The sequence below is a fragment of the Pan troglodytes genome, chromosome 5 (assembly GCF_028858775.2).
Source record: "Pan troglodytes isolate AG18354 chromosome 5, NHGRI_mPanTro3-v2.0_pri, whole genome shotgun sequence".
Lineage (NCBI taxonomy): Eukaryota > Metazoa > Chordata > Mammalia > Primates > Hominidae > Pan > Pan troglodytes.
The window spans coordinates 70,591,827-70,608,299 of NC_072403.2; the positions used below are offsets into that span (position 1 = coordinate 70,591,827).

A 16,473-nucleotide genomic window follows, 5' to 3' on the forward strand; every position below is an offset into this window, starting at 1 on the left:
CTTTCTTGAGATTTGTGGTCAAGAAATCAAGGTAAGAACATTCATTCTCATTCTCTCTCTCTCTCCCTCCCCCTCCTCATAATTTTTCTCTGTGTGTGTTTGCGTGTGTGTGTTTCTTTAAGCACATGCATTTTTTTTTCTGACAAGTAAGAGTGATTTTAATAATGAGTCCTATAATGTAGGCTGGGAACATGGGAAATAAGGATTTTTTTTTTTAACAAGAGTCAAAATTGGCAGCCTGAAAATAGCATTAATGAGCAATTCTTGGAAGACTTGTATTTTCCTACTCACCTCTTCAGCTAATGTCATGCCAACCTCTTGGTCATTGCTCTGTGCTTCTTTCCTGCTGCAACTTCTATTCTCCTGGTGTTTATTTTGCCCTGTGCTAGAAACTGCATTGATATTTTACTCTCTAAAGTTCCATTAACATGCATTTTTGTTTGCATTATAGAATTTCATTAAGGGTTTGAAGAAATAATTTAGAGCACAGTAGAAAAAATAAGTTGAATTTTATGTGTTGCCCTTTTAGCAATTTGTTGGCTTTTTTGAACAGAACTATCTAACTGGCCCTTGGGTTCTGCCTCACCAAATCTTGTCAAATCTATTTTCTCACTGTGTATGTCCTCACCTCTATCTCCACCTATCATTTCCTATGAAGGGGAAAAGACCCACCAATAATGACATTTCAGCTTTCTAAAATACAATAGCTGGCTTTGATGCTCACTCACAAATAGTATCAAAATCACCAGTTGGGCATTCCCATTCATTCAGATTTTTCAGTTAGCATTTTGGTGGTTCTCTCTTAGACATTAACTGATATTCAAGGATTTTCTCATATTAAAGGGATATCTCTAAATAAATAGATACATAAACAAGAAAATAGCACAGACACACAGAAAAAAAGAAATTTTGAAACACTGAGGCAAGGCAGGAAAAAAACATACAAAAAGCTTCATAAATATTATTTTAGAGAAAATATAAGATATTTTGTTTGTGAACATTGCAGAATGCACTAAAAATATTAGGTAAGATAGACAGTTTTGGGGAACTGAAATGAAAGCTAAATATTAACAATGTAATAGAGGCACTGGAAAAGAAGATGTAAGTAAATCTTTCCTCAAATGAGCAAAAAATAAAATTAGAGAGGATATTGATATAGTTACAATATTATTAACAATGACTTATGACTAATAACATTTTTGATATAACTATGTGGGGAGGAAAGAGTAAGAAAACATATTTGGTTAGGGGGATAGTGATAAGCTAAGTTTTAATTATCCATAGAAACAATTAGATATGTGAAACACAGAAGAGAAAAGTTCAAGAAATAGTAGTATAATTGTACCATTTAGAAATATAGAAGTAAATATCAGAAGTATTAAGAGTGTTGAAAGAAGTTGCTTCTGGAAGCAGGTCTGCTGTGTTTTATATTATTCTCCCACATCCTCACTCCTGCTTTATACAGGCAAATCATACCTTTTCCAGAGCTGTCGCTGGTATAACACCTCTTTCTTCCTAGCGTCATTATAGAATTAGTTACCTGATTCTGTAACTGTTAAGCATAGTCATTGCTAAACACAGGGCCCTCATTACACATAGGTGGAAAAAGCAAAGCGTTTTGAGGAATCTGTGAATTTGTAAGTCCTTTAAAATCAGATTAGTCTTTGTACATTGTATATTTTTTTCCTAATACCTCAAGACTGCAAGACTGCTAACTATAGCTAAAATTCTGAGGTGCTTCCCCTATTTAATTTATGATATGATGGTGCTTTTTTATATAATTGTATATACATCCTATGAAGATTCTAATGTCCCATAGACATATCAAAGCTTCTTTTTTGCTTTACTCTCTTCTTCTAATTATTCAATTACATAAAAATATAAGTATCAGTTAGTAAGGAACTATTTCATCTTTATATGTAATTAAGTGTAATTTTGGTTCTTGATCTCTCTCTACCTCTCCCTCTCTATACACATTTGTACATCTGTGTTTGTACCAATATATTATAGGCATCTTGAACACAAACCTAATCAACTTTTTCCGTAGCTTTCCCTTAATGTTCCATTTAAATTCACTTCCCCAACTCCTTACCTTCATCCTGGACCCCATAATCATTTGTTTTTAATTTCTTTTTAGAATTTTTCCTGTGGAAAGTTAATACCATATAAGGCAATTAAGCTATTATATCTCATATATATCTATATATACATATTTATATATATTTATAAGTTTGTGTTTATATTTTACACACATACTTATGTATAAGAGATTTTATATATATATACACACACATATATTTGTATACACATGCTCTAGTATGTATATTATACTGGCCTTATTTTATATATTATGTGTGTGTATAATATATAAAATAAATGTGAATAAATTTTCTTTTTGGTCATAGCTTTCTGTCTGAACTTTGAGAGTTAAATCCTCCAACCCTTCTAGGAAGTAGTATTGCCAGTCTCTGACACGCCTGGCCTGAACTGATGCCTGAATCAATTCAGAATTTACTACATCTATTGAGACACTTTGTCCATCCTGATTACTGCATAACAAGTTCACCTTACGTCTCATGCTAGTGCATTAATCCAGGTGCAAAAACTACCCCCTAACAATTGTATGTGAGCTGGGTTTTTGTACCCTTATCATCACTTTTTTGACATTAAAAAGAAAGCTCATTTCTTTCAATATGAGAAGCCTAAAATAGAGTTAACTGAAAGTCATACACATGAGGACAAGTTATTGATTGTAGTGGCAGGAGACTAAGTGCCGAATGATGTTGTATAACAGATTCACTGTGCCAAGTGTAAATGTCTGGAATATCATCTGTGGGAAAATTCAACTTCTTATTTTAGCCACTGTATTTTAATATTTTAGCATTTTTTTGTTAGCAAAGGTAATCTTATCTGGATGAATATATTCAGTTATACATTTTTTTCATATCTTTGGAAATATCTCCCATTACTTTACATATTTAGTTGGATTTTGTTCAATATCTCTTTACCGTAACATAAGCTCCTTTAGGGTAGGGAACCTTCTCTGTTATGTTCACCAGACTTTACTGAGAGTTTTCAACAAGGCTTGGGATGTAAGAGGCACATACACATTTGTGACATTAGCAAATAGAAAATGCAATTGCATTCTGCGTCCATTCATGGTTATAACTCAATAAAATAAGATATTGGCTATTAAAATTTGCATCTGGATAGTAAATCTAGAATATAAATCTTCAATGTAAACTCTGTAAGTTTTATTCCTTCTTTGCAATTGTTCCTCTTGCCATTTAAGCTGATTTAAGGGCTTACTTAAATAAACATTGTTTTAAGAAAAGCCAAGGACAGTCTGTAAAATAAGTTAATTAAAAGTACTATTAATGTTTGTAATTCAATGATATAAATATCATTTTTCAAAGTGCAATTTCAATGTGTAAGATCCAGCTTTTGATAAAAGAGAAATGGATTTGCGAGTTCTAAGTGATAAAGGCAATTTTATAATGAGGTGTTGGATTTCAAATGAGGATGAGACAGCTTGGACATAGTAAGCAAAGCCCATGGAAGAGAACATGGACATCAAGAGTCTATACCAGTACACAGTACCCACATACCAGGGGCAATGTCTTTCTCCATTGCGTCCAGATTAAACAGAGCAAAAGAGTGACGGATCTCTGAATAAAAAAGATATTCAACTCTGAAACTGATATAACTGAATTTTGTCTTGAAAAAGTCACACATCGACTTGGCACATTGACATTTTCTTCTGTTAGATGACATTTTACCCATACATTATATGGAATTCATTATGACACAAATAACATATATTTTTGCACATTTGAGTTGTGAAAGTGAATTTCAAATCTTGTCACATAAGGGAAAAGTGGTTGAGCACAATTCAGCTGCCTGTTTAATGTAGCTCCTGCCTACATTAACAGAAAAAGGAAATGGTAAATGCTATGTTAATAATGTTGCTGTCGTTGACAAAAAGAAATGATTACTATTAATCTAAAGCTAAATATAATCAAATACCAAATATTTTCCTGAATGTTTATATCTATAGACTTATAGTTATCAATCAAACAAAAAATAAACACTAAACCCTTTGTGTTTAAATTATTACAGATGCATAATATGTAATTAGAAATTTGAAGTTGCTTTTACATCTTTTATTTCCCATTCAATTAATTATCTTTATATTCTATTTTAATATATCTTGTTAAACTAGGAACTCAGCTGACATATTGTACCAGAGTAGACTAAACTTTGATGGAGAGAAGAGATAAAATGGTGAGCAAGCAGATTTGGGGAGTCTCCTCAGATGAACTGATAATTAAATCAGAATTTCACAAAACTATAAGTTCGGTGGATAAAATGGGTGATATAGAAGAAAATAACAGAAGCCAAGAGTCTAAGAAAATATTCCTATAGAAAGTTGCATCTGAGTTATGGTATGAGGATCAGTACTTGCAATAGGATAAATGGGATATTTTAGGCAGCAGAAACAATATGATAATAATATCTTTACAATAACCAAAAATGTACAATTGATCAATTGTCCATATTTTCCCAAACTATGCTTCTTTATACATGTACTCAAGGCAGATTGTTTTACTTCTTATGTAGATTGGGCATTTGGCAAAAAATGTATTCAGAAGACAGCTTAGTTATCTCAAGCAGAAAATATTATAACTGAATATAGTCATATGTTTGCATGTGTATATGAAACATATCCAAGAAAAAATGTGCATTGCTTTGAAGCAAACATAATTATATTTTATTATTCTGAATTATTGAATTGCATATGTTTTCTACATGGCATTATTATCAAAGTTATTATTTCTGAGATAGGACTTAGGCATTTTAAAAATATGTATACGTTTCTAGTAGATATATAAATATTAATATAGATATAAACACAAATGTAGACATGACTACATGTAATCATATTTAAAGTCCTTAAGCACAAGTTCATAAACTTTTATCTACAGATTAGTAATATATAATCGTGTCTAGTTAAGAGGAGACTTCTTGCTAAATGAGTGAATATTTTAGAAAGCAATATAAATTTATTTATATTCATCTTTCCTATATTTAAATCACTAATAATTAAAACTCAAATTCATAAGCCAATATTCTTTAGGAAAGACAAAGTTAGACAATACTGCAAATCTACTGATAAACTGATTTATATCTTTTGCAAGATAAAATGTAAGCCTTTGATTATATGCCATCACTTGTGTACTTCCTGTTCATTAAAATCAGTCAACTCACTACGTGTGTAAATTTGGACTCTATTTGTGATAGTGTTTAATTAAAAATACTCCAGATAAATTAATTATAGAATGGCTTTAAATAGTCAACTTTGTAAATGTTTATTATCTTCTTCCAATTCTAGATACCACAAGTCTTCATAAGAATAAGAACCATGTCAGCCTTGATCATCACAAAACCTCAACAGCTAATAGAATACAAAGCATAAAATGAAGAAGTATCGAGTTAATCACTGATAGCCTGTGTACATATTATTTAATGTGTTCTTCAAAGAATGCTCTGATTTAGATAATTAAGAATCATAAACTTTCCTGGTCAGAGTCTTGAAAAATTTATATCCTTAATAACTTGGTTAAATGTATTCATAGGTGTAGGCAAAGCTAAATTTTTCTGAATAATATATTTGGCTACCAAATTTTAACATATTTAATATTGTATTTAATGTTATTTTATCTTTCCTCTCTATCACTAATACCATTACATTCAAATTTTGTTTTTTTCTGATGGAGCAAAGCTAGAGTAGAAATAAAACTGGAATTAGAGAGGGATGTGTATTTTGGTTCCGGCTCTGTCACTACCAGATGTATGATCTTGAAAAATATACAAAAGTATAACATCCTTGTGTTTTAAAGTTTAAGATTCTTTAAGTAAAACCTTGCAGTGTCATGACTCTCTTGAAATGGAACAACCTAAAAATGAATAGATTTGAACATCTCACAAAACAGTAATGCTTTAGGAGCCTTGAAAAAAAAGATTTCCAGAGAAGGCTAAGAAAAATAAATGCTATTAAGTGTCTGAGAATAAGAAAAACTTTATCTGTCCATGTATGAAAGAGAAGGTCAATTTGAATGTCAAAAGAGCATGTACAGAAAAACAAATACATGTAACTTTCTTGAGGGGGAAAACTTCTTTTTGAATGTCCAGTCATGTATCTTTCTTGGTTTGAAACCAAACTGTAACACATATTTCATAATATTTTTTCTATATTCAACTGTAAATTCTGAAAGTGGTACACTTTTAATTTCTTATCTTCCAGTGAACCTAAAAATGGACATGTGAGCAGTTTTGCTCAGTGACATATTAGCAGGTTTTGATTGTTATTCTAAAAAGGTTCTCCTTACAGAAAGACTCAATACAGTTAGCACCACTCTTTTCCCTTGACTCAAGTGTAGAAATAATGACTTAAGTCATTGCAGCAGCAATTCTGAATGCATGAACCTATAATCATGAATTAAAAACTAAGAAAACCATTACCTCATCCTGGTACTGTCAAGTCACTGGACCAACAACCATTAGCTGTCTCCCTACAGAATTCTTATTATATAAGAAAAAATGAACCCTATCTATTAAGGATAACAATTAATTGAGTTTTCTTTTACTTGTAGCTGTACCAATATGCAAACATATATTAAAACATCTTAAATCATGTGCCACTGGTAACATCTTAGATAATATCATTTGAAAACAATGCTAAATACCATATTTTGAAATGAAATTAGAGCTGTTATCAAAAGAAAAATAAAGAATATGTTAATCTTTCAAATGTTGATACATTGAAAATATCAGAGCAAGGTGTTATAACAAATAATTTTACAAAATGTGTTTCTTAGTCATGTTGAGCTCAGTGTGTTGTTTCTTATTTTAATACTTCTAGCAGCAGTAACAACAACAAGGTGAATGGCATTGCTGAGTGGATATATATGGTTCTACATTGATAGCTCAATAATTTTGAAGATAATGGGCAATGTGAAACTTAGAAAGTAAACTGTTTTATATTTGAAATTTAATGTTTCTTGTATATTATATGTAATGAACTTTGCAGAAAATGATACTTTTTAGGAAATATTAACTTAATCTGATAGTTTTTGTGTATATGAGATTTGTTACCAAGATTACCTCTGAAGCCATCAAGATTTCTCAGGAAAGACACCTTCATATTTCTTTTTAAGGTCACGTAACTTTCTCTCACCTTTTGATTACTTATTCTCTGGAAATACTTCTAGTTCCTTTCCATTTTTGCTTGCCAATATAATTTCCATGTGTCTAGTATTTTATCCCCGCTGGCAGAGAACCTAATATTAGATATATTTAACTACTCATCCCTCAGGATAGAAATCCATATGATTTTAGTGCTGCACGAATCAGATGTTAATAAACTGAGATTTGAGATGTAAATACATTATTGTAATCTCTGTGGGAATTGTGTGAAAAAATAAATATGAAACAAAATAACACAAAAACTATATTATTGTTAGTCCCATATCATTAATACTAGTATGCCAAAACTAAAACAATATAGCTTTTTGTATTTTGTAAATGCAATTTCTCACCAGAAATTTAGAGGGCTAATGCCTCTACCTTCTATAAGCTCCCTGATGACTTTTGCCTTTATGTTTGGATAAAATTTATGTTGTGAAATAATTGATACTGACAGCTAATGCCAATCTTCTTTTGCTTTACGTTTAAATTCACAATGGCTGTCTTTTTTATGTAAATATTTTTAATGCTAAGCATATTCTAGAAATGACAGTTTTGTAACAGATATAATAATGTTATTTCTGTTAGATTATCCATACAGAAATACTTTTTCCTATACTATAGCCATGCAAACTTACTAAAGATAAATTTACTGTAAAAGATAAAAATGTAAGATAACTTAAAATCTAATCTTAGGATTTAATAAATTGAAGATAAAACACATAATTTTACTTCTTATTAATTTCTTTTATAAGAGACAAATTATCTCTTGACATTTTTGCCCTGTTTGCATCTGGCAGGTTATTTCAGGTTTTGGAGTATAAATATGAGGTTTCTATTTGCTTGCAGACAGAAATATGTTGCTGCACACGGGACAGATATGGATTTACCTGTATAACCAGGGGCACAGAAGCAGTTGTATCCATCAGTCCTGTAGACACAATTTTCTTCATCTAGACAAGGTGAGATTTTACATTTATTTACGTCAAGTTCACAGAAGGGCCCATGGTACTCAGGTTCACAATTACAAAAAAATCTGGAGAAAAGTGGAGAAATGAGAAATAGCCATGTAACAATGATAATCATTTATTATACATGATTCATATTTATATTTTAAATTCAAGACATTCAACTTAATTGAAATAAATAATATATGTATTTCATTTTTTTCTTTGAAAAATTATAGCAATTCCCCTTGCAAAATTTTGTTCTGCTCAAATGTTCTTTATGTGTGAAATTTTGAAAAACAATGTGTTGGGTAAATAATTACTGTAACCTGATAAATGCTAGTATCAAAATATAGATGAGTTCATGTCCTTTGTAGGGACATGGATGAAGCTGGAAACCATCATTCTCAGCAAACTATAGCAAGGACAAAAAACCAAACACCGCATGTTCTCACTCAGAGGTGGGAACTGAACAATGAGAACACATGGACACAGGAAGGGGAACATCACACACCGGGGACTGTTGTGGGGTGGGGGGAGGAGGAAGGGATAGCATTGGGAGATATACCTAATGTTAAATGACGAGTTGATGGGTGCAGCACACCAACATGGCACATGTATACATATGTAACAAATCTGCACGTTGTGCACATGTACCCTGAAACTTAAAGTATAATAATAATAAACAAACAAACAAAAAATAATTTCCAAAGGAGATATTAAACTGATCGAAACTGTATACTTAGCAAAAATATCTCTTCATAGTTTTTCCTTTTAGAAGTCTAGATAAAGAAGCTTTAGCAACTTTCCATAAAATGTTTTTGAGCTAGATTTCTATTTAGATTTTTTAGGAAACTCTTCCTAATTAACTTCACTCATCATTTTATAACCACAGAAGTCTAACAGTCCCCATGCTCCTCCTTTTACTTCTTCAACCTACATTAATTAATTGAGTGCCAGACATTAGTCATGTACCTATATTCAAGTGTAAATTAAACTAGAGCTTGCTTTTGAAAGTCTCAGGAACAGGACAGGAATACACATATGTAAAAATTACAGTAAATACATGTCAATTGAGACACGTCCTGTTAAAGCATGGGTAACTGCTAGACAAGAGGTGACAGAAAAGGTCTTACTCAGTATTAATAAAGAAGGAGCAGGATCAGTGTTTTAAAATTCTGAATATGAATGAAAACATGCAGTATTTTTCTTTCTGTGCCTGGCATATTTCATTTACAATAACGTCCTCCAGGATCATGTATGTTGCTACAAATAACAGGACTTCATTCTTTTTCATGGCTGAAGAGTATTTCATTGTTTATGTATACTACATATTTTTTATTCATTCATCTCTTAAGTAAGTAAGCCAGACAGTAGTGGGGAGGGGATAGGAAAGGTTGATTGATGGGTGCAAAATTACAATTAGAAAGGAAGAATAAATTTGGTGTTCTATTGCACAGTACGGTGACTGTAGTAAACAGTAAGGTATTGTATATTCAAAAGAGCTAGAGGAGAAAATTTTGAATGTTTGCACCACAGAGAAATGATGAATGTTTGAGGTGATCTCTATGCTAATTATCCTGATTTGTTCATTACAAACGAATGAACAAATGTGCTGTAATACAATATATTATGTAGTATAATGATACAATGTATTCATGTATCAAAACAACACAACAAAACAACACATAAATACATCAATTATGTGTAAATTAAAAATAAAATTAATAGAAAAAGAAAGAGTAAGGAATCTTTGTATCAGTTGGACAGAAGGCATTAAAATGTCATGTGCAATGGGATACTGGGTGAAAGAGTAGAGTATTTCCCAAGAGCTCTTCATGTGACTAGGGAATTGACTATAATCACCTTTTTGGAGTAACACTAATCCAAATACTAACTTCTTGAATTTTTGTTCAAATAGTCAAACTGTTTTTCTCCATCTTATTCATTTTGCGAATATCTCCCCATCTAGTGAGAAGTAATGTAATGAATCTGCTAAATGTCTTACTAAAATCAAGATATGTTTTTTAATAATACTGTCTTTGCTACTTTGTGTTCTCACTGAATTAATGATGATTCCAAGGAATCACAGAATAGAGAGAAATTGGACACAGAATTCTCAGAAATAGCAGTGAAAGGTATCTCAAGAAATGATTTGTTTCATATTGACAAATTTAAAAATGTTATATTACTATAAAAACAATGACTTTCATTTCAATTTATGTATTTCTTTCATGTACTTCTGACAGTTCTATTATATTTTTAGAAGCTTCAAAATCTACTTTGTATTTTGAAATATTGAATACTAGAAAATTATTTGGGGATATCTTGCTTTTTCAGTGATTTATGATAATCACCACCAATTGTTTCAATTTTTTTAAATAGTAGTTTACTATTTAATTTATAGAATTTTCTCTCTCTCTCATTTTGAAAATCAGAAAATCATAACATCTCTTGTCTTTTGCTCCCCAAATTTTGTTTTCTGTGATTTTAATTATCTTAAATATACTTACTTACTTGTTCCATAAGTTAATGGGAAATTTTTGTGAAATGTCTTTTTGTCATGATGAAGATGTGGGTTTTGCTGAGTATTAATTTTTTTTTGTCTATATAGTTGTCTTGAAGATACATGAAAAGATTCAGATTTTGACACCTACCCAGAATTCTTGTTTTTTCAATTATGATTTCTTTCTGAATTTTGCCTTTTGAAACCTTTGTTAGTTTTTACTAAATGTTATTGTTGCGGGAAGTCAGGGACCCCAAATGGAGGGACTGACTGAAGCCATGGCAGAAGAACGTGGATTGTGAAGATTTCATGGATGTTTATTAGTTCCCCAAATTAATACTTTTATAATTTCTTATGCCTGTCTTTACTGCAGTCTCTAAACGTAAATTGTGAAGATTTCATGAACACTTATCACTTCCCCAGTCAATACCCTTGTGATTTCCTATGTCCGTCTTTACTTTAATCTTTTGATCCTGTCAGCTGAGGAAGATGTATGTCGCCTCAGGACCTTGTGATAATTGCATTAACTGCACAAATTGTAGAGCATGTGTGTTTAAACAATATGAAATCTGGGCACCTTAAAAAAAGAACAGGATAACAGCAACTGTTCAGGGAATAAGAGAGATAACCTTAAACTCTGACCACTGGTGAGCTGGGTGGAACAGAGCCATATTTCTCTTCTTTCAAAAGCAACTGGGAGAAATATCACTGAATTCTTTTTCTCAGCAAGGAACATCCCTGGGAAAGAGAATATGCGCCTGGAGGTATAGGCCTATAAATGCCCCCCCAAGGTGTGCCCATCTCTTATGGTTGAGACTGCAGGGGTAAAATAGACCCCAGTCTCCCATAGCGCTCCCAGGCTTATTAGGAAGAGGAAATTCCTGCCTGATAAATTTTGGTCAGACCAGTTGCTCTCAAAACCCTGTCTCCTGATAAGATGTTATCAATGACAGTGGTGCCCGAAACTTCATTAGCAATTTTAATTTCGCCCTGGTCCTGTGGTCCTGTGATCTCGCCCTGCCTTCATTTGCCTTGTGATATTCTATTACCTTGTATAGTACTTGATGTCTGTAACCCACACCTATTTGCACACTCCCTCCCCTTTGAAAATCCCTAATAAAAACTTGCTGGTTTTTGCAGCTTGTGAGACATCAGGAACCTACTGACATGTGATGTCTCCCCTGGATGCCCAGCTTTAAAATTTCCCTCTTTTGTACTCTGTCCCTTTATTTCTCAAGCCAGCTGATGCTTAAGGAAAATAGAAAAGAACCTACGTGAATATCAGGGCAGGTTCCCCGATATATTATATTCATTTTTTTGCTTCCATGTCCATCCTTCAAATGTATTTACTCTAATTTAAAATGAACTTCTCAAAAAGTTCTGCTTTTTTGTTTGCTCTTTAACATTTATCATGTAACTTATTTTATGAATCTCAAATATGTACCTTACGCTTCTGATTTTGAAAGTGATATCACACAGTAAATAAACATACATGTACTATCTCAAGACTTATGGAAGTTTATTTTTCTAAAGTTTTTGGCATACAGATAACTATGTGAAGAATTATTTTTAATAATATGAATCATAATGATCCTTTCTTCTAAGAATGCTTTGCTTCTACTTCAATAACCTTTCTTTCCTTTTTGCTTTCAATCAAGACCATTATTTTTTCTTACTTTCTACACTACTCCTGAAATCTGAACTTTTCAACATTGCAAAAATATGCTTTACTTTTACATAAATTCCAAACATTATTAAATTTCAAGAATCTGTTAAACCACAGATGCCTGTTCAACTGGAATGTTGGGGGTCCCTGCTTTGTTAATAACGATGCAAAAAGGCCCTGGGATTCTAGAATCCATTTGGACATTTTCTGAATGGCATCTAAAATTTCGTAGAGATTAAAAAAAAAATCATCAACATTAATAGCAGCCCTGGTGAAACAGTTTAGAGAAAATATTCAACTTATATTTCTTACTTTCCACCACACTAAACAATATGAGGGCAAATTTGTGCAAAAATAACATTTTACTCTACAAAAGAGCATCTACGTTTAATCCTTGTCTCTGCTTTCCCAGAAAAATTTAAATGTTTTTATTTTCTCTTCCTCCTTTCCTCCCTCCACCTGCCCTGCCCTGCTCTCTTCCTGCTCCCTGTCTCTAATAGGAAGGGCAAGCACAATGCTGAGCACTTGGGACGTTTTTACTTTTCACTTAACGTTGGCCCTTCAAAACGTTAAAAAAAATAAAAGTGCCTAGGGTATGTCTGAAAAGATCCTCATCAAATTTTCCCCCTCCTGGCCTCTGGCTATAGTGTGCAATTCTTTCAGCTTTGGTATAATTTTCCTTTCGCTATTACCAGCTGAGGGTCCCTTTATGCTAACCACCTCTAATAAGGCTAGAGAAAAATTAAATGTAAACCTGATTTTTATTAATGTCCTAAGTGATCCAGTCAAATGTACAGTAAGTACTGCATTTTATATTAAAGGTCCCTAAAGTATACCTTCCTTTGATAAAACTCAATTTTCATAGCTTTTAAAATATACACATATAATAATATCTTCTATCTTGAGAGAACAATTAAGACCATGAAATATATATTTTCGATGAAATAAAAATTTCTCATTTAAATAAAAAGCTTTTACTTCAAAAGTTTTAGAACTAAACTTAAATATATTGTCAAAGTATTGAAATAATTCATATTTTTAATTTGACATTGCCCTAAAATTTTTCAAATAGGTGTTCAAGATACTTTTTCAATCACTAAGATGCATTTTAACAGTGACTTCTGAAGAAAATTCAACATATTAAAATAGAGATAAGGAAGAGTAACTATAATTTGCATAAAATGATATCTCCAAACTATAAAAAGATGGAAAAATACAAGATAATCACATGAATTTATAGCCCCCAAATTAGCCATGATTACATTTCATTTACATTGTTCTTATATACTTTTTCTTGTATTCCAGATAAGAGAGGAATTAATAAGTAGATGTATTATTTGTATGCTTCTGAAGTTATTTTAAAATGTAATTATTAAATAGATTGAATAGTATTACAAAATACAAACATAACACAGAATGTTTTAATGAGAGTTTTGATTTTAAAATGTGTTTGCAATAAGGTTAAATCATACTTGTTTCAGTAGATATTTTTTAAAAGTTTACATTCAAAATAAGAAAATGAAACCACTGGTGAAACTTTCTGATAAGGACTTTTTAGCCTATGTTAAAGCAATTCAAATTTTGAAAGAATTTATAATGTATTTTAGAGCATTTCTACTTTTTTCTTGTGATATTATAACTGCATTCGTGAACCACACTTCTTTACAATTAATGACAATTTTTACTTAGAATATGAATAATCTATTTTATATTTGCAACATGTCTTTATTATGTTATATATAAATATATGTCTACATTATTTATCATACTCACAACATGTCTTTATATGTTTTTATTATAATTGCATGTGTGTGTGAATCTGATTTGAAACAGTGATGTTATCGTAAATTCTCTAGTAGAATAAACATCATTTGGATTGATGACTGTTTCTAGGCAAACAATTACAGAAGAGTAAACAGATTTTTGTCTTTTCGTTAAACGCATATTAACCAATCACTTTTAAATTTGTGACAGTGAAGAATTGCTAAACCCGTGAACATCACAAACTGAATGGTCACAATATGCTTGTTGGTAATGATCTCGCTATGATAATCACATCAGCCAGGCACTTGGAACATTTTCTTCTATTTTTTCTTTAAATGGACTAGCCACTGTTATTGTAATTGTTCTTGCAAATTCTATTTAGTTGTAAATTTTCAGTAGACAGATACTATTGTGAGTGACCTAAATGAACTAGTAGCAATGACTTGAAAAGACATTAGTTGCATTGGATAACATACGCTATCAAGTGTCAGAAAAATGTAAATTCCAGTGTTCACTTTTGCAGTGGATTTGTATATTAATTGGGGCTGTCATTCATGTGCCATTATATCTCAGCAAACTCATCTTTAAATCATGTTACTAGAGGTAAGTCTTAATTGTTGCAGGCCACAGTTTCAATAACCATAAGAGAGAATAGAATAGATTAAAAACATGAATCTAACCATGAGGCATATATGTAGTAACTACTGTTTTTAATATGTTTTTTGTTTATGTGTCTACAGTTTAATTTACTTTGAAGTAACTATAAAATTATTGGTTTTAAATGAGTTGGTAGATTACTTGAAATATTTTTATTGAGTACTTTATCAATAGATTAAGTTTTTCAAAAAAATAAAAATTACTTTAAGAAGAGATAAGACAATCAAATGTGACTACTTCATTTTCAGCTGCTAATTGATTTTTAATCTTTGAAAGATTTTAATTCATTGAAAATGGCTTTTATTATAATAATTTACACCAGGTCATTTTCTAAGAATAGAATAATCAACACCTGTATGCCCATCACCCATATTTAACTCATCTTAGTATTGTTTCATGTTGCTGAAATATTTTTAAGGAAAACACACAAAACATATTTGATCTGTCATATATATATATGAGATCTGTCATAAATATGTATGCACACACATATATATGTACACACATTTCATACACATATATGTACACATATTTACACAAATATGTACACACATTTCATACACATATGTATGTATGAAACTCCTATGCATGCATTCAATTAATTATCCTCCATTCCTCTCTACCAGGAGAAAATTACTACTCTTAAGATGCTATGTATTTTTCAAAATATGTTTTAATACTTCAGTAAATATGAGTTACATATCACATTATTCTGAGACTTATTTTTTCAGTCAATCATACATTTTAATAAATATTTAAGTGATATACTTTTATATAATTTATTCACAGTAAGTAATGTATAGATGCTTATGATTAAGTTGCATTGCATTTGTTTTGTTTTCTAATGTTTACCAATATAAAGATATTGGAAAGGCATCACCTTGTTCATATATCCTTGCTCACAGTGCTGGATGTTGCCATGGAATTGGGTTTCGTGATATTAATTACAATAGATCTAAGAATGCATAGACTATTGGATATGCTTGACAATTAGATGCAAAATGAGCAAATAAGCATATAAATCAGAGAAACAGAGTGGACATCAGTGGACTGATTCACAGATATCTATGGCAGAGGCTAACTGATGACGGGGTTTTAGAAATGAAATATATAATCAGTCTACTTACAGTGCTGCCTCATGTATATAGAATGAAATGTATAGTTCTGGAGGACAGAGACATAATTCAGTTTGGCTTTGTAGGGATTCTCTGCCTCTTTCACAATTCCAAAACCTAAGTTATGTCACAGACTCAGTCACTCGAAGGTCAGGGTTTGCCTCCTTAAGAGGAATCTTTAATAGAGTCACAGGTATTTTATGTATCTTTTTGAAGACTTCCTCAGAGGTATCTGAGGCTATTTACCAGTATGACTGTTCTATGGTGAAAGAAAGATATTCAGACATTTTAGGAGTTGCTGAATACTGGTTCTGAAAGTATACTTACTTCTGCAATGCTACTGATCCACCAGTAGAAATATAAGATTATTGAGGTCAGTTCAGGTGAGGCCACAAATACATCTTCCCTTTGATTTTGTTTTTTTTTTTTACCCACAATTCTTGAATATACAGTGTAGTTGATATATTTAGTAATAGCACAATTTTTACATTGGAGTAAGAGCTATTATGGAGGAAAATCCAATTGGAAGATCTTGTCATGCCCCTTTAGACCAATGGAGATTTTAAACTGACA

General features: G+C 31.4%; 1 protein-coding gene across 1 annotated transcript in view; it reads right to left on the reverse strand.

Moving 5' to 3' along the window:
* LOC100609532 (protein eyes shut homolog) overlaps window positions 1-16,473 on the reverse strand; it is a 2,075,858-nt gene that overhangs the window by 1,163,292 nt on the left and 896,093 nt on the right. The window contains exon 21 of the mRNA XM_063813139.1: window positions 8,136-8,281. Within this exon, the coding sequence (XP_063669209.1) occupies window positions 8,136-8,281 (146 nt within the window). The remainder of the gene's footprint in view (window positions 1-8,135; window positions 8,282-16,473) is intronic.